This window comes from Phocoena phocoena, chromosome 17, assembly GCF_963924675.1.
Source record: "Phocoena phocoena chromosome 17, mPhoPho1.1, whole genome shotgun sequence".
NCBI classification, from domain to species: Eukaryota; Metazoa; Chordata; class Mammalia; order Artiodactyla; family Phocoenidae; genus Phocoena; species Phocoena phocoena.
The window spans coordinates 2,230,005-2,249,307 of NC_089235.1; the positions used below are offsets into that span (position 1 = coordinate 2,230,005).

At 35.8% G+C, this 19,303-nt stretch overlaps 1 protein-coding gene across 2 annotated transcripts in view; it reads left to right on the forward strand.

Moving 5' to 3' along the window:
* The window catches only part of SNTG1 (syntrophin gamma 1), a 188,496-nt gene extending 169,862 nt beyond the window's left edge, over positions 1-18,634 (forward strand). The window contains exons 16-17 of one of the 2 annotated variants that reach the window (XM_065895511.1): positions 155-265; positions 18,476-18,634. In XM_065895511.1, coding sequence (XP_065751583.1) covers positions 155-265; positions 18,476-18,634 — 270 coding nt within the window. The remainder of the gene's footprint in view (positions 1-154; positions 266-18,475) is intronic. The other variant, XM_065895512.1, reaches the window with a different exon arrangement.
* The last annotated feature ends 669 nt before the right edge of the window (positions 18,635-19,303 follow it).

Here is a 19,303-nt window from a genome sequence, read left to right on the forward strand (position 1 = left end):
TTGATAAGTATATTTTCATTTACTTTTTAATACTGGGATATAGGACTAAATCAATATGATTACCTTTAACCAGTTAAAGAACAATTTCTTGGTTTGAATATAGCTATGAGTTGCATTGACTCGCCTATGTTTGTTTTTTTTTTTTTCCCTTTAGGCAGTACTTTGGAGGTACAAGTTTTCTCAGCTTAAAGGTTCTTCGGATGACGGCAAGAGCAAAATCAAATTTTTGTTTCAGAATCCAGATACTAAACAGATTGAAGCAAAGGTAAACTGAAACTCATCACAAAGATCACCTCTAGCTACATTAATGCCATTAAGAAAGAAAGGGGAGAAACTTTAGGAAACCCAAAAGTGCGAAAACACACGTTCTCTGTTTTTACCTTGGAATATACTGCATGGCCAAAAGAATAAATTCACTTAAAGATTTTAATGGCAAGTTTTCACTGAAACGCATACCTTAAAATAAATTACACACAACAAGTTGCATTCCTTAGTTTTAATTCCCTACGAACTGTATTTGTGTCACACTAAAATAATATTCCGGGAGCTAAAACAGTCACCTTCTTGATGGTTTCACATTCTAAATAATAATTTAAAATATTCTGACTCTAGTTTATCATTTTTGATTCCCTCTTCAGATATGAACACAAATCCCCAAAGAAAAATATTTTTTTAATCAATTTATGTTTTCCCCATGTTATTCTATGTTAAATAAAATGAATAAATGAATGATTTTTTTGCTTTGCTCCATGCAAATTTTCAGTATTCTGAAACTTATTAACTATGTTGTTTTAACTCATCAGAAAGATTCACTACTTTTGTGCTTATGAATGTATATTTGTAAATATTCAAAATCTGAGTGATTTCCTTTATCCTTCTGTGAAATTCACAGCCATAGTCTTTGGGTTAGAATGAGTTATAAATATATTATTTCAGTGGGGAAGAAAGAATAAATAATGAATACCAAAGTGAAAAATCAATTCTATGGAAATGAAAACTGAGACATAAATTTTCAACTCTGGATTAAAATCACCGTAATTCTGTTACATTCCTGTATGTATTAAATCCAGGGGGAGTCTTGGCCTGCCATTCAGAGCCTTCCAGGGACCGAGCCCACCTGACTCTCCCGTCCACGTCTCTTGCGGCCCTGCTCTGTGTCCAGACCAGAGGCCCTCATTCTCCCTTTAACAAGACGATACCTTTCTGGCCTTATACATCAGCTCATGCTTTTGTCTGGAATTTGCTCCTTAGTCCCCTCAGCTCTTGATCTGAATCTCTCTACGAATACCCACCCCTGCCTTATGTTTGCCTCTGACTCCTCCTGGGCTGCAGGCTGTTTAAGGGGGGCTGTGCAGGCAGCTCCTTTCTGCTGACTCCTGTCCTCCTGCGTTTCTTTAAAGCTTCCCTGTTCCAAGTGGTCTTGCCTTATATTTGTCTCGCATCAGTGTGGACAGAGGCCTGGGTAACTTCACCCGCTCTGTCCATTTGCTTGTCTCCTAATTCTCACATCTACACCCCATCACAGCCCATCCCTAAGCGCAGACCTTTCTATGGGGCTGCAGCACCTCTGCTTTCCCCTCCGGCTGCCATGGGTGGATCGTTACTCTGTGTCACTTACACCGCTCTTCAAACCGGTTCTTAGTGCCACTATGAACAGTGCATTACTGTTGTCCAAAAGTATGTATCTTTAGCTTTTGGTGGATTTCCCAATCTTTCACACACAGGACACATCCTAATACGGGTGAATGGTGTTAATGTTGTCAGTTCTATACTCTTCTGGCGAACGTGGCATGTCAGCCACTAGTTGATAAGTTTGATTTGATAAGTTCCTTCTCTTCTGATACTTTCAGAGTGCTAACAAATCCTTAGTTGACAACATGAAGCAAAAAAGATAAATGCAGTGAAATGACTACTAACTGTAGTATTTAGGCTTCAGTTTAACGTGGTGCCTATTATACATGCACCTAATTATACTTCCTTAACTTTTCTAGTCATTAGTTGTCTGCCAGCTTCTAAATACTACTTTTTCTGTTTATAATGTTTTAAGCAATATTTCATAAATTCATTTAATAAGAAATAGTTTCAGAAGATATTTATTGAATGTTTTTCTTGAATTTAGAGGCAGTGATTTTTTTTTAACATCTTTATTGGAGTATAGTTGCTTTACAATGTTGTGTTAGTTTCTGCCGTATAACAAAGTGAATCAGCTATATGTATACATATATCAAGGCAGTGGTTTTTAAATAGTGAAAAGAGCAGTCTTAAAACCAGTGGGAGAATCTGACCATTGGTGAGTTGCCAAACTTCTTTAAAGTCGCCATCTCCTTCTATAAAATGAGAGAGAGTAACACCTCCACGGGCAACACTGAAAGCACCAAATTAAATATGGAGACTGTTTAACAAGTGACACTCGCCAGTCAGAACAGTGGCCAGCTCTATAGAATTGTTTAGCCGTACTGGTGTGTATCACCTGGGCAAATATCATAGAAATTATATTAGATTAAAACTAGTACAATTGCTAACTATGCTATAACCTTATAACCGCAATTTGTGAGCAGTAGTCAAAAGGACCGTCACAGGAAGAAAGCAAGGAGAATGCCAGCTTTGTGTATCACATCACAGGACTCATGCGACCATCTGTCGTAAGCATGGCTTATGGTTGGAACTGATGTCATTTGAGAATTCAACGTTTTCTCTGTTTAGGGCAGCCCTTTTTTTTTTAATGAGAGAGTAGGCAACATGATATAGTGGAAAGAAAATTAGGATCAGGTAACCTTGAGTAAAAAAAAAAATCTCATCTTTACCATTTCCTGGCTGTATTCCCAGGGGCAATTCATCACCAAATTATGACTGCTACCTTGCAGGGAAAGTGTAAGGAATAAATACCCCTGGTACCTGGCGTATGGAAGACACTCGGTAAATCACTGATGAATGATTTCATCTTTAAAGAATGTAGCATAACAACTAAGGAAGTATTAAAAAAAATAGCAGTATTATTATTAGGAGAGAAGTTAGTAAAGGTGATTACTTAACATATATAGACTGTTTGTCCTTCCCACATTTAAGAAATTCAAGTTTATAACCATACCCCAAATTTGTGTCATTTTTCACATGCTTTGGACAGTTTCTGTGTTTTGTTCATTTCTATTAATTTTTATAATTTTAATGTGGGAAGTTTGGCCTGTGTCTCCGTCTCCAAGTCAGGGACAGGAGCTTCTCCTGTATATTTATAATATAACTCCTCTTAATTTATGTATGTTGTAACACTGGTGTCCACTCTGTGTGGTCATTTTTCACTAGCGTGCCTCCTTCACTAGACCAAGAACTTTTAAGCACAAGGAGTGTGTCTTACAACATACAATCGTCAGGCTTAACCTGATGCTTGCCTGGGATCAGGCAAGTAATAACTGTCTGCGTTTCACTTCATTTAATATTTCCTGGTACGTTGTTGAGTCACTCTCCACAGTCTCTTTTTCATTTAGGCAAACAAAATTAGGTAGTCATACTCTGAATGGATGGAGATTGGAAGATAGGAAGAAGTATTAGGTAGTCATACTCTGAATGGATGGAGGTTGGAAGATAGGAAGAAGTATTAGGTAGTCATACTCTGAATGGATGGAGGTTGGAAGATAGGAAGAAGTATTAGGTAGTCATACTCTGAATGGATGGAGGTTGGAAGATAGGAAGAAGTATTAGGTAGTCATACTCTGAATGGATGGAGGTTGGAAGATAGGAAGAAGTATTAGGTAGTCATACTCTGAATGGATGGAGGTTGGAAGATAGGAAGAAGTATTAGGTAGTCATACTCTGAATGGATGGAGGTTGGAAGATAGGAAGAAGTATCTGGAATTTACTTTGTGTAGCGGTGTGCTGAATCGTTTATTCTGATTATTATTTCCTTTCGTTCATTTTTTAAAGTCTTGGTTTTATTTATACTTTCCTGCAACATAAATAAAATGCTGCAGAAATATTTATTTTAAAACATGTTAGAAAAATGTCTTCTGGGAAAAGTAAACACAGTTACCAAGGCCAAAGCTAAAGGCCATATGGATGTAAAAGTGTTTGTGAACTCTTCCAACTCACAGGAAGTTATAAAATTAGATGTTCTCTGTACCCTTCATCCAGTTTCCCCGAGTGGGTAAACCTTATGTAACTATAGTATAATATAAAAAGCAGGAATTTTAACATTGACACAATACGTGTATATTTCACATCAGTTATAGCATGTGTAAATTTGTGCGCCCATATCCACAATCAAATACACAACCATCTTCCTCATGCTGCCCTTTATACACACCCCTGACTCCCACCGTTCTTAGTTCCTAGAAGCCACTGATCTGTTTTTCACTTCTGTAATTTTGTCATTTTGAGAATATTGTATAGATTAAACGTACACTGTGAAATCCCGAGATGACGTTTTTCGCTGAGCATAATGCCCTCTGTCTGCATATTGATCGTTTGTTCCTTTTTACTGCTGAGTAGTATTCCGTGATATGGACCCCATTTTGTTTAACCATTTATCTGCTGAGGGACATTTGACTGCAGTGTTTAGTTATTGCTGCTATGAATAATAGTGTACACGCTTCTAGGTAGACATGACATTTCATTTCTCTGGGATAAATGCCCAGGAGGGCAGTTGCTCAGTCATATGGAAAATGTTTATTTCGTTTTAAGGAAAATGCCAAATTGCTTTTCAAAGTAGTGGTGACATTTTACATTCCCACCAGCAATGTATGAGAAACTCAGTCTCTCTACATCCTCACCAGCATTTGAAATGGTCACTACTTTTTATTTTAGCAGTTCTCATCATAGTCTTAATTTGCGTTTTCCTGAAGGCTAGCAGTGATGAATAACATTTTACATGACTATTTTCTCTCTATATATGTTCCCTTTGATGAAATGTCTTTTCCCGTTTTTTGCCTATTTTCGAATTGTATTTTGTGATTTGTTTTACTTAGAGTTTTATGGGTTATTATGTATTTTGTATATGAGGATTTGTTAGATGTGTTGTTTGCAAATATTTTCTTTCATTTTTTAATTTATCTTTCATCTTTTTAACAGGGTATCTTGCAGAAAAATTTTTAAAAACTTTACAAACCCTGTTTATCAGCTCTTTCTCTTAAAAATTATAATTTTGGTGTCATGTCAAAAATTCTTCAGCACGTCACAGGTGCCAAAGGTTTTCTCCTATGCTATTTTCAAAATGTCTTATAAGCCTTCCATTTACAGTTAAATATATGACACATCTGAGTTCATTTTTCTTCTGTAAGTTGTGGGGCTTAGCTGACCTTCTCTGTTTTGCCTGTGGTTATCCAGTTACAACAGCATCATTTGTTGTAAAGACCATTCTTCTTCTATTGAATTATTTTAGCAGCTTCATTGAAAATTACTTGGTCCTACCTCTGTGGTGCTGTTTCTTGCATCTTTCTCTTTGCCAGTATTATACATTCTTGGATAGAGTAGCTATATAATAATCCTTGAAATGGATGATTCTGTTCACTATACTGTTATTTTTCAGAATGCGTTAGCTGTTCTAGTTGCTTTGTATTTCCACAGACATTTTACAATTACCTTCTCTGTATTTATGAATAATGTCACTGCCCCTTCGGTAGGGATGGCATAATCTATATATCAATTTCAGGAGAACTGATGTCTTTACTATGTTGATTTCTTAAAGCAATGAAAACAGAATATTTTTCTATTTTTTGACCTTCTGATTTATTTCTTCAGTATTGTGTAGTTTTCATCATATAAATCCTATGCATGTTTTGTTAGATTGGCATTTAGGTAAATCATTTCTTCTTTTTTGGGGGGGAATGTAAATGATACTTTGAAAATTTTATTTTTCAACTATTAATGCTACTATGTAGCAATATAATTAATGTTTATATATTTACATTGCATCCTGAATCCTGTATATATATATATACACACACACACACACACGTATATATATATATATATATATATATATATATATATATATATATATGCACTTAGTTCTAGGTCTTTTGTTTCTATTTTCGATTTTTTAAATTCTTTGCATTTATTTACACAGATTATTAAGCCATGTGCAAATCAGGAGAGATATGTTCCTTTTTTCAGATCCGTATCACATTACGATCTTTTTCTTGCCTATTTTGCTGCCTACAAATTTAAATACCATATTGAATACCAGTGATGAGTGCAGACATTCTTCATTTCTCCCTTATTTTAGGGGAAAGTCATTTAGCTTTCCACCATTAAGTATGCTGTTAAATTTAGTGGTCTAATAGAAACTTTTTTCTCAGGTTGAGTTAGGTCCCCTCTATCTCCATTTTTCTGAAAGTTTTTACCATGAATGGGTATCAGTTAATACGACAATGTCAGTTTTCTTGCTTAGCTTGCTAATGTAGTGGTTTATGTTCATTGATTTTCAAATACTGACCCTGTCTTACATTTCAGGAATAAACCGTACTTAGTGATGTGGAATTTTTATATATACTGCTGAATTTTATTTCTCAAAATTTTAAGGATTTTTGCTTTTACATCTATGAGAGATTTGGTCTGTAGGTTCTTTTGTTGTTGTTTTTTGCTTATTTTATTTTGCTTTGTTTGGTACTGTCTTTGCCTGGTTTTGGTATTGGGACAAACTGTCTTTATAAAATGAGTTGAAAATATTCCTCCTCTTTTACTTTCTGGAAGATATTGTGTACTATTTTTGTTGATTCTTTCTTTTTTTTAACATCTTTATTGGAGTATAATTGCTTTACAATGATGTGTTAGTTTCTGCTTTATAACAAAGTGAATCAGTTATACATATACATATGTTCCCATATCTCTTCCCTCCTGCGTCCCCCTCACTCCCACCCTCTCTATCCCACCCCTCTAGGTGGTCACAAAACACCGAGCTGATCTCCCTCTGCTATGCAGCTGCTTCCCACTAGCTATCTATTTCACATTTTGTAGTGTATATATGTCCATGCCACTCTCTCACTTCCTCCCAGCTTACCCTTCCCCCTCCCTGTGTCCTCAAGTCCATTCTCTAGTAGGTCTGCGTCTTTATTCCCATCTTGCCCCTAGGTTCTTCATGACCTTTTTTTTCTTTTCTTAGATTCCATATACATGTGTTAGCATATGGTATTTGTTTTTCTCTTTCTGACTTACTTCACTCTGCATGATAGACTTTAGGTCCATCCACCTCACTACAAATAACTCAATTTCGTTTCTTTTTTTTTTTTTTTTTTTTTTTTTTTATTTTGCGGTACGTGGGCCTCTCAGGCTCCAGACACGCAGGCTCAGTGGCCATGGTTCATGGGCCCAGCCGCTCCGCGGCATGTGGGATCTTCCCGGACCGGGGCACGAACCCGTGTCCCCTGCATCGGCAGGCGGACTCCCAACCACTGCGCCACCAGGGAAGCCCAATTTCGTTTCTTTTTATGGCTGAGTAATATTCTATTGTATATATGTGCCACATCTTCTTTATCCATTCCTCTGTTGATGGACACTTAGGTTGCTTCCAGGTCCTGGCTATTGTAAATAGAGCTGCAATGAACATTTTGGTACATGACTCTTTTTGAATTATGGTTTTCTCAAGGTATATGCCCAGTAGTGGGATTGCTGGGTCATATGGTAGTTCTATTTTTAGTTTCTTAAAGAACCTCCATACAGTTCCCCATAGTGGCTGTATCAATTTACATTCCCACCAACAGTGCAAGAGTGTTCCCTTTTCTCGACACCCTCTCCAGCATTTATTGTTTCTAGATTTTTTGATGATGGCCGTTCTGACCAGTGTGAGATATCTCTTTGTAGTTTTGATTTGCATTTCTCTAATGATTAATGATGTTGAGCATTCTTTCATGTGTTTTTTGGCAATCCGTATATCTTCTTTGGAGAAATGTCTAACTCAGAATGGATTAAAGACTTAAATGTAAGGCCAGACACTATCAAACTCTTAGAGGAAAACATAGGCAGAACACTCTATGACATAAATCACAGCAAGATCATTTTTGAACCACCTCCCACCTCCTAGAGAAATGGAAATAAAAACAAAAATAAACAAATGGGACCTAATGAAACTTAAAAGCTTTTGCACAGCAAAGGAAACCATAAACAAGACCAAAAGACAACCCTCAGAATGGGAGAAAATATTTGCGAATGAAGCAACTGACAAAGGATTAATCTCCAAAATTTACAAGCAGCTCATGCAGCTCAGTATCAAAAAAACAAACAACCCAATCCAAAAATGGGCAGAAGACCTAAATAGACATTTCTCCAAAGAAGATATACAGATTGTTGATTCTTTCCTTAAGGTTTAGTAGAGCTCTCTAGTGGAACCATCTGGGCCAGGAGATTTCATTTTGGGGATTTTTAAAAATTAAGAATTTAACTTACTTAGTTAATAGCTATTCAAATTATCTATCCTTATCAGATGATTTGTGGTAATTTTTACTTTCCAAGGTCTTCATTAATTTTATCTAAGTTGTCAAATTTGTGTGTGTAGAATTTTCCATAGTATTCCCTTATTGTCACTTTGAAGTCTGCAGATTCTGTTATGACACCCCTGAGTCATTCCTGATACTAGTCATTGATGCCTTCTCTCTCTTTTTCTGTCAGTCTTGCTAGAGACTATTCAAAGAACCAGGATTACTTTCTCATTTATTTTCTCCATTGAGTTCTGTGATCAGTTTAATGAATTCTGCTCTTATCTTTCTTATTTACTTCTTTCTGGTTGCTTTGGATTTATATTGCTCTTCTGTTTCTGATTTCACATGGTGGAATTTTTAAATTGTTAACTTTAAACTTCCTTGTTTCTAACATAAACGTTTAATTCAATAATTTCCTTCTTAGAACTGCATTCACTGCATTCCACAAATTTTGATATATTGTATTTCTGTTTTCATTCAATTCAATGTGTTTTTAATTTCCCTCAAGGCTTCGTCTTTGACAGGTGGATTTTCTTTTTAGAAGTGTGATGTCTATGTTCTAAGTATCTGGGGATTTTTGTTATATTTATAGAATCGATTACTAGTCTTATACAGTTAGTCAGAGAACATACTCCATATGATTTCACTTTTTTTTTCTTTTTCTTATAGTCCAAGATATGACCTTATCTCAAATACTATACTGGTATAAGACAAAATAGACTTTAAAACAAAAATTTTCCAAAGATAGAGAAGGGCATTAGGGTCAATTCAACAAAAAGTTACAATGATTGTAAATATATATGCATCCAACATCAGAGCACCTAATATATAAAAATATTGGCAGATCTGAAGGGAAAAATTGACAGAAACACAACAATAGTAGGAGACTTCAATATCCCACTTTCAGTAAATCTAAGAGTTGTAGTTTTTTAAAAGAAAAACAAAATTTAAAAACTCTTAGATAAAGAAAAAAGAGATATACTCCAATAAATAAATTCAGTAATGAAAGAGGAGACACTACAATGGATAACACAGAAATAAAAAAGGATACACCAACAAATTGGATAACCAGGAAGAAACTGATAAATTCCTAGAGACATAAAAACTAAATACTGAATCAAGAAGAAATAGAAAGTCTGAACAGAATAATAACAAACAAGGATTACAAATAGTAAGCAAAACTTTCCAAAAAGAAAAGCCCAGGACCAAAAGGCTGCATAGGTCAACTCTAAAAAACATTCAAATAAGAGTTAATACCAAACTTTCTTAAACCCTTCTAAAATATATAAAACACTCCTAAAATGAAGTTATGAAGCCAGCATCACCCTGATTCCAAATCCAGACAAGGACAGCATTAGAAAAGAAAACTACAGGCCAGTATCCCTGATTAACACTGATAGAAAAATCCTTGATGAAATATTAACAAGTCAAGTTTGAAAGCATATTAAAAGAATTATGTAACATATCCAACTGGAATTTATGCCCAGGAAATAAGTACGGTTCAACATATAAAAATCAATCAATGTGATGCACCACATTAACAGAATAAAAGGTTAAAAAATATATTTCAATAAATGCAGAAAAGCATTTGATAAAATTCAATATCCTTTCATGATAAGAAGTCTCAACAAAATAGGTACAGAAGAAACATCCCTCAACACAATAAGGCTATATTTGAAAAACCCACAACTAACATCATAATCAATAGGAAAAAACTGAAACTCTTTCTTCTAAGATCTGGAACAAGGCAAGGATGCCCACTCATGTCACTACTATTCAACAGAGTATTGAAAGTGCTAGCCAGAGCAATTTGGCAAGAAAAGGAAATAAAAGGCATCCAAATTGGAAAGAAAGAAGTAAAATTATTTCTGTTTGCAGATGACATTATCATATATATATATTTAAAAAAACCTAAAGACACCATAAAAATTGTTATAACTAATAAACAAATTTTACAAAGTCATAGGATACAAAATTGACATATAAAAGTCAGTGGCATCACTATGCACTAACAAGGAACTATCTGAAAGGGAAGTTAAGAAAACGATCCCATGCACAATAGCAACAAAAAAGAATAAATTACTTAGGAATTAACTTGAAAAGGTGAAAGACTTGTACAATGAAGTTTATAAAACATTGAGGAAGGAAATTTTAAAAGACACAAAAAAAAGGAAAGACAGCCCATGTTCATGAAATGGAAGAATTAATATTGCTAAAATATCCACATTACCCAAGGTGATCTATAGATTCAGTGAAATACCTATCATAATGATAATTTTTCCAGAAATAGAAAATACACTAAATTCATATGGAATTGCAAAAGACCCCAAATAGCTAAAGCAATCTTGAGCAAGAAGAACAAAGCTGGAGGCATCACACTTCCTAACTTAAAATTGTATTACAAAGCTATAGTAATCAAAACAGTATGGTACAGGTATAAATATAGACATATAGACCAATGGAACAGAATAGAGATTCCAGAAATAAACCCACACATTTATGGTCAACTGATCATTGACAAAGGTTCCAAGAACACACAATGAGAGGACAGTCTCTAAAAAATGATGCTGGAAAAACTGGACAGCTACATGCAAAAGAAGGAAATTGGACCACTATCTCACACCATACATAAAAACCAACTTAAAATGGATTAAAGACTTAAATATAATACCTGATACCATAACACTCCTAGGAGAAAACATAGGGAAAAAACTTCTTGACATTGGTCTTGTCAATAATATTTTGGATATGACTCCAAAAGAATAGGCAACAAAAGCCAAAGTGGGCAAGTGGTACTATATTAAATTAAAAAGCTTTGCACAGCAAAGAAAATAATTTTTTTAAAAAATAAAAAGGCACTCTACAGAATGGGAAAAATTATTTGCAAGCCATATATCCAATAAAGAGTTAATTTCAAAAATATATAAGGAACTCATACATCTGAATACCAAAATTACAAATAACTCAGTTAAAAACGAGCAAAGGGTCTAAGAGACACTTCTCAAAAAAAGAAACTTAAATAACTAACAAATATACGAGAAGTTGCTCAATGTTTCTAGTTCTCAGGGAAATGCAAATCAAAACCACAATGAGATATCACCTTACACCAATTAGGGCGACTATTATCAAAAGGACAAAGGATAACAATGTTGGCAAGGATGTGAAGAAGGGAACCCTGTGTACTGCTGGCGGGAATGTAAATTGGTACAACTCTTATGGAAAACAGTATGAATATTCCTCAAAATAATTAAATAGGATTGCCACATTACCCAGCAATTCTACTTCTGGGTATATTTCCAAATAAAATGAAATCTGTATCTTGAAAATATATCTGCACCCCCATGTTCATTACAGCACTATTCACAATAGTCAAGACATGGCAAAAACCCTAAATGTCCTTTAATAGATGAATGGATAAAGAAAATAGATCAGGTAGATGGATAGATACATAGGGATAGAGGTATATTATTCAACCTTACAGAAAGAGGACATCTTGTTATTTGTGACATGGATGGAGCTGGAGTATATTATGCTAAGCAAAATAAGCAAGACACAGAAAGAGAAATGCAGCGTGATCTCACTTACGTGTAGCATCTGAAATAGTCACGTTCAGAAGCAGAGAGTAGAATGGTGGTTGCCAGGGGCTCAGGGGGAGGGGGAGGGAAATGGAGTGATGTTCGTCCAAGGGAACAAAGCTTCAGTTAGATAAGATTAATAGAGAGCTAACGTATAATGTGATGATTGTACGTAACAATACTGAATACTTGAAACTTGCAGCGAGGATAGATGGTAAATAAACCACCCCCAACACACACTATAGTAGTTATAGAGGTGATGGTATGTAAATTAGCCTGACTGTGGTACACTTTTTACAACGTATACATGTATCAGAACATCAAGTCATGCACCTTAAATACATACAGTGGTATATGTCTAAAATATCAAAATAAAGCTTTACAAAAGAAAACTTGAGCCAATGTTTTAAATATGGACACTGTTGCAGCGTTTCTTTTTTTTAAAAAATGATTTTTAAAGTGATAAAGTGATTTAGCAAATGGACTCAGATCTTGCTGTATGTGATAAGTAGACAACTTTAAATAAAACACGCTCTAATAGTACATTAATACATTCCCGGTTACAAGGCAAATACATTACAACCAGAGTTTATTTAACAAGAGATATTGTTTGTTTGGGGAATATGAGTGTTTGAGTTGCCATATGTATTACAAGATTAAAAGTTCTAAGTAGCGTTTAAATTTTTGGTTGTGAAAAGTCTCAGAAATACTGAAAAAAGACGGGAGTTGGGGGAACAGACTTTTTTGTTTTTGTTGTTGCTTTTGTTGTTTTATAGCTATAGAAGGACAATGTTATAATACAAAAGCCTGTTACATTTTTTTTCTCTGAAAGTAGAAATTCATAAATTCTCACTTCGTTACTCAGAAAGCTTAATACATTTCCCATCTGTTTTCCAAAGCCTCATTAAACTTCCCAGAACTTTCCTAGTAGAACAGAGGAATGGTTCCCAATTGAAATCATGGGTAATATTGTAGTTATTTGACAATTTATTAAAAAGCTCATTTTACTGTATTGGGTACTTTTTAAAAAGTGCTTAAGGGCTTCCCTGGTGGCGCAGTGGTTGAGAGTCCGCCTGCCGATGCAGGGGACACGGGTTCGTGCCCCGGTCTGGGAAGATCCCACATGCCGCGGAGCGGCTGGGCCCGTGAGCCATGGCCGCTGAGCCTGCGCGTCCGGAGCCTGTCCTCCGCAACGGGAGAGGCCACAACAGTGAGAGGCCCGCGTAACGCATAAAAAAAAAAAAAAAAAAAAAAAAAAAAAAAAGTGCTTAATTGATATTGTGAGTATAGGTACTAGTACATCAAGGATTACTACCATATACTCATAGTTGTGTCCATAGCTAAATTTTCCAGGTAAAAAATACAGTTTTTGTTTGTTAGTTTTAACATTTATTATCTTTAGGTATACCCATTTTAAAATTGTAATTTGATAATATGGCTAGACAATCCCCTGACTTCAAAACAGGCTGCCTTCTGAAAGCATTGTTGTTGCTGTATTCATTGAAATTCATGACCACTCCCCCCATGAAAACACTGTTATAATACTTCCTAAACGAGTGTGTACAGCATATTAATCCTAAATTACTGGATTTGAGGTCTGGCAGCCAAGGCAGTGCTTTTTGCACAATAAGAGAAAGAAAAAGAAAATTGCTTTTTTATTTAGTGGAACCATACAGAGTTTGGAAACATTTCTAAATAGACTTCTTCCCCAAAACCCTTTCCTGCCCCCAATCTCCATGGCCTCAGAGACTTCAAGCTGCCATAAGAGACCTTCTCGCACAATATAAGGTTTAGTAAGACTTAAATCAGAAATTGAGGATTGAGTTCCAGTAAGGCTACTTTCCAGCTATTCTCTATAAAGCTTCATTTTCTCATTATAAATTGTGGATAAGTGTCTGCCTAAAAGGGTTGCCCTTGGGACAGTATGTTCCCTGGTTTGAAGGTAAAAACTGAATATATAACACTGTGAATGGAACATTTTGTATGCTCAGTAAGCATCTGTCAAAGATCTCACTGAAGAACTCATGATGTGCTGAAATTTGCCTTTTGGAAGAAAATAACCAGTCATCTAAGCAAATTCCTATTTGGCAATTGAGGTCTCATAAATTAGGACGTTTAATATTCACAAAACTGGGCAGGTATTGAGGATGAAGGATCTCCCTCGGCATAAAAGATGAAGGATCGGCTTCCTACTTATCCTGCTTTTCACAATTTCTGACTCTTTTTGGCATCTGGAACCAAAGGTTTTCTGAAACGCCAAGACCTTTTTGCTTTCACTGCAAACTCTCCAGAGCCCCAGCTGTTTAGATTATGGGGAAGAAAAGTGAGGACAGGGCACGCTCCTGTTTGGTAATGCAGGTCCTTCATCAATCCTGTTTGGTGATGCCTCATAGTATAGAAGAAACTGGAGCAGCTGGAAATAAATCGGGGAAATTAGTAATTGTGTGTGTGTGTCTGTGTGTGTGTCTGTGTGAGTTATATACCACTTATTTCATCTAAAATTTTATTTCAAACGATTGGGTTAGGAAAAGTAATATGTGATAAAGGAGAACTCTGGACAAGATATTCCTCTACCTTTAAAAGAGCTCCTAAACCCCTGGGAATCATGAGGGTTCTGAATCGTGTTTATTTCTCACTGAGAAGGTTTTTTCTCCTTATACATAATTTATTTTTCAAGCCTCTTATATTCTCCATAAGGATATTGACTTTTATTTACCCATGTGTGTTAAGAATCCAAATTATTCTCTAACTTGGTAAAAACTAGAAAACTTAAACTGGCATTTTTTAGGTAAAACAAATATATTAACCACCTCCAAAACAAGTAGCTCTTAAAGGGAACATGTCCATGGTATGATGCGTTTTTCTTCCTTTTTGCCAAAGTCACCATTTATCTATAGAAGAAATGTAATTGTATTTTTATTTAATATAAGTAAAAACAGTTTGAAAATCAGAATTTTAAGAATAAAGATACACTTGAAAGCATTTTCCAAGGAGGTAAAGTAACTCAAAATAACCAGGTCTGGTGTTATCATCTCATAATAAAAAAAAAAAAGGAAAATTACAGAAGTCATGAAAGCATTTGAAAATGGAAAAAAATAAACTGAATTTTGACCTGAAAAATTAACTATTTGATTATGAAAACAGTAATTATTGGATCTATCTGGAAGCTCCCTGGGGAAGCCCATATTTACAGTGCTTGTCATTACTTGACGTGACTCAGAACTTGTTCATTGGGAAAACCCATCCCAAGGTATGTACTAAAAACAGTTAGCAGCAATTTCTGTAAGACTACAGCAAACTGCGCTGGTGATTCCTGCTGTAACAGGTGTGAGGTGCTGTGTCACGGTGGGCTTGACTTTCATCTCTCTGATCATGACTGATGCTAATCATCTTTCCATGTATGTGCTGGCCATCTATCTACATGTCTTCTCTGAAAAAATGTCTATTCATATCTTCTGCTCATTCTTTCGTCAGATTGTTCGTTTTTTTGCTGTTGAGTTATATGAATTCTTTATACGTTTTGGATAGTAAGCCCTTATCAGATATATGATTTGAAAATCCTCCTTTCAGATGCTCAACCAAAGATCTTGGAATCATCCTTGACTCAATTTTACTGTCAATCCCACACATTTTTTAACTGGAAACTTTACAACTTCCCTTCTTTCAATCTTATTCCCAGAGAGTTTATTATCAACAGTGTGGCCAGAGTTATCATTTTAATACTCAATACCAATTCTTGCCACTCTGTGCTGAAAAGTCTCCAGTGGTTTCCGTGGCAGTCAGAGTAAAGCTCATAAAGGGCTCGTCTGCACTACATTTTCTGGCCGGAGTTATATCTTTGACCTCATTTCCTATTAATTACTCCATAATTCACTCCATCCCAGCACTGATGGTCCCTGGCTTTCCTCAAGCTCTCCTAGAATGTCTCTATCGCAGGGCCTTTGAAATTGACTTCTGCCGGGAATGTTTCTCTCACAAATATCCAGGTGGTTTACTCCTTTGTCCCGTTAGGTTTCACCTCCAGGACAATATGGATTTCCCTGTCCTGCATGCCCTCCCACACTCTGCTCTCTTCCATGCCTTATTTTCTGGAGTATACTTATTATTATATTCAGAAATATTATATTTAACTTGTTTATGCCCTTATATGTTGTCTCCTGCCACAAGAATGTAACTCCCATTAGACCATTTTTTCTGTCTGTTCTGCTCACTACTTTATCTTTTCACCAAAAAAAAAGACTAGATGCATAGTAAACACTCAATAAATATTCACTGAATTAATGAATGATTAAATCTTGAGGAGAATTATGTTTAGTGAGATTCCTGGGGTTCAGAAGAGCTTTATTACAAGGAGATGGTAAATAGCTTGGTGGCGTCACCTGTGGATGCTCCGTAGATAGGTAAATTCTGCAGGTCAGAATTTACATTAGAAATGAGGGAAAGAGTGTTACTAGTGTATACAGAAATGCAAATCGAAGCCTTAGGAGTGGATGTGATGACCAGAGGTGACTACTGAGCCCGAGGGAAGATGAGTTGACTCTGGAATCAAGGACCAAACTTGAACACATCTCTGCCTCTTGTTTTATCTTCTAATTACCTGTCATTTCCTGCCTACCCACATCCAAAAAAAGGCGTAAAAATTTGAAAGTGCCAGTCTGCATCAAATAACTGACATATACTTGACAAGGTATGAATCACTGAAAATATTAATCATCCCCCAAATATCTATATATTTAGACTATTTGTTTTTTGACAACCAAGATGTAATCTCCAATCTAATAAAGTATGGCAAAATTATTTTTGAGAAAAAGTTGTTATATTTTTGCCTAGTTGCAACTCTCAACAGTATTCTCCCCTTCACCAAGTGTAAATTGTATGTTTTTTATTGTTTTGTTTTTTAATAATATACAAGCATATCTCACGCTTTCCAGAACTTTCCCATCCTTTTTACAGCTGGTGGATTTTTAGGGGTTGACGCTGAACGTATTCAAAGTCTGCACCTGAAATAAAGCAGCTGCATAAAGAAAGAAGGGGCGAATTTGGGGTTGAATTAAGGCCAGAGGAAACCTGCTAGGTGACCAATAACACATCGCGGTGACATGAAGCAGATTGCTAAAAATACGACTCCTGAAATCATAATGACTGAGTAAAATCATTTTGAGTTGCAATCATTTTAGGAATTTAAAATAGTTAAACCAGATCTTTGCTGTTTTAACATTTGCCATGGGAAACCGACTAAGATATTCTGAAGTTTTGGAGGGAATCACTCTGACAGCATAGCTACGTTGTACCGAACTATGAATCTATATTATGGCCTATTGTCCTCCTATTACATATCTGAGAAAGTACTAATGAAGTGAACTATTTTATTGAAATAGTTCCTTGGTACACGACAGATATTACAATATGTCCTAAGTGAATGAATACTTTATATTATTTTCCATTGCCACATACCATGAATTGAAAACACCATCAGCAATGTGCCTATTACTTGCAATTCTGCATCCTTTATTACTATGTATTGATATAGCGTCAGTTTCGTCAGCAATTCCACATGGCTTCTTACGCTCTAGTTATCCTCTCTGTGACAAGTTTATCAAATAGACCTCATCAAGCACATATTTTTATTCTTCTTCTCTCAATCCTTTTGGAATTAGATCATTTTTATGGGACTATTGATGGTTTTTCATAAAAATACTTGTGACATCAGTTTTCGAAACCTATCCTGAGCACCAACTCATGATTTTACAGCTAATCTGATATCATTTGTGGTTTGAAGTAACTTCTTTCTATTTTCATTTCAATATATATATCATTTGGTGCTACTGGTTGGTGCTACATTTCCTTAAGTACCCAAATGGGAAATATATTTCCAAAACTCCAAACAGTTAGTGGGCCCTGGCTAACATTTTTTTAACAACCAAGTATGTTAATCAGAATTAATTAAATTTAAAATGAATGCATTCATTATATTTTGGAAGTGAACCATTTGGCTTCTGGTGCCTTGAACATTCATATCCCCTTGCTCTCAGTATTTCATATTCATTGTCCTATGACAAACAGCAACTTATTCTAGATAGTAGTGAAGAATAATTATTCCAATCCAAATTTTTCATTTGAATTGTGTGTAAAGAGATAAAAGTGCTTTTAAAGCTGCTGTTTCTCTTTACTTACACTATGTCAAAAGTAGAATTTTAATCTGGCCAAATATATGCAGCATTTATCAATATTGAAAAGACGCTCATGGGTGATAAGAATGCTTAGTTCTTCTGACTCTCGGGCCACCGTATTTTGAAGTAAATTGGCAATGCATTTGAAAGTAACGTATTGAACAATAATGCCTACAGTTTCCATAAGTTAGATGTCATTGATTCTAGTTAAGTTTATTGCACTTGAAAGAAAAGCTCTGGCTATTATCTAGTGGTGTAGTTATTCTCCATTTATTTTCAGGACGCTGGTTTCTATTTCACGTGACCACCTCTCTCTCCCTTTCAGGAGCTGGAATTTTCGAACCTATTTGCTGTTCTTCACTGCATTCACTCGTTCTTTGCCGCCAAGGTGGCTTGTTTGGACCCTCTCTTTTTAGGCAATCAGGCTACTGCCTCTGCTGCTCCCAGCTCCGGCATGATGAGCAAAGCCAAGTACATGACTTGACGGCCTGAGCTTGGCATCCCTCTTACCTTGACTTATAAAAACAATCATACTCGTCGCTATAGACCCTGGAGAAGCAATCACGTGATAGTCAACAGTGAAGCCGAGTTGAAATTTCAGCAGAAAAGAAGGTCATACGTATCTCAGAATCACTTCTGTTTTGAAGGCCTCTGGGAATCATCCTGAGTGAACAGGATAGCTTGCTCTCTATCGGTGGGTCGGTGCCAGCGTGTTGCTTTCATCAGAAGAGAAGACGAAAGAATGAATGACTCGAGTATGTAAATAATATAAAAAACTGTAAGCTACCTATAAATAAAAATACCCATTAAATGGTCATTTCAGCATTTTAGATTATTTGGTATGACAGTTACATGATGGGCCTGGTCAGGAACAAATGCCCCATCATTGCATCAGGAACAACAGAAAGGAGTCAGTTGCACAGAGACCAGCAGGCAAAAACCCTCGTCAAAGAAGAAAGCACTTTAACTCACTGGTGTGGACTTCTCCTTGTACCCTCATCCCATGATTTGACACTGGCACTCCAATTTTGGTTATTATTGTAGAATATTGCTGAGAATTGCAAAAGGATCATTACATTTTACCCATGGTAGACACAATGTGAAACAGACTATTTCTTCCTTGGGTCACTGACACTGAGTGTTTTATTTGCAG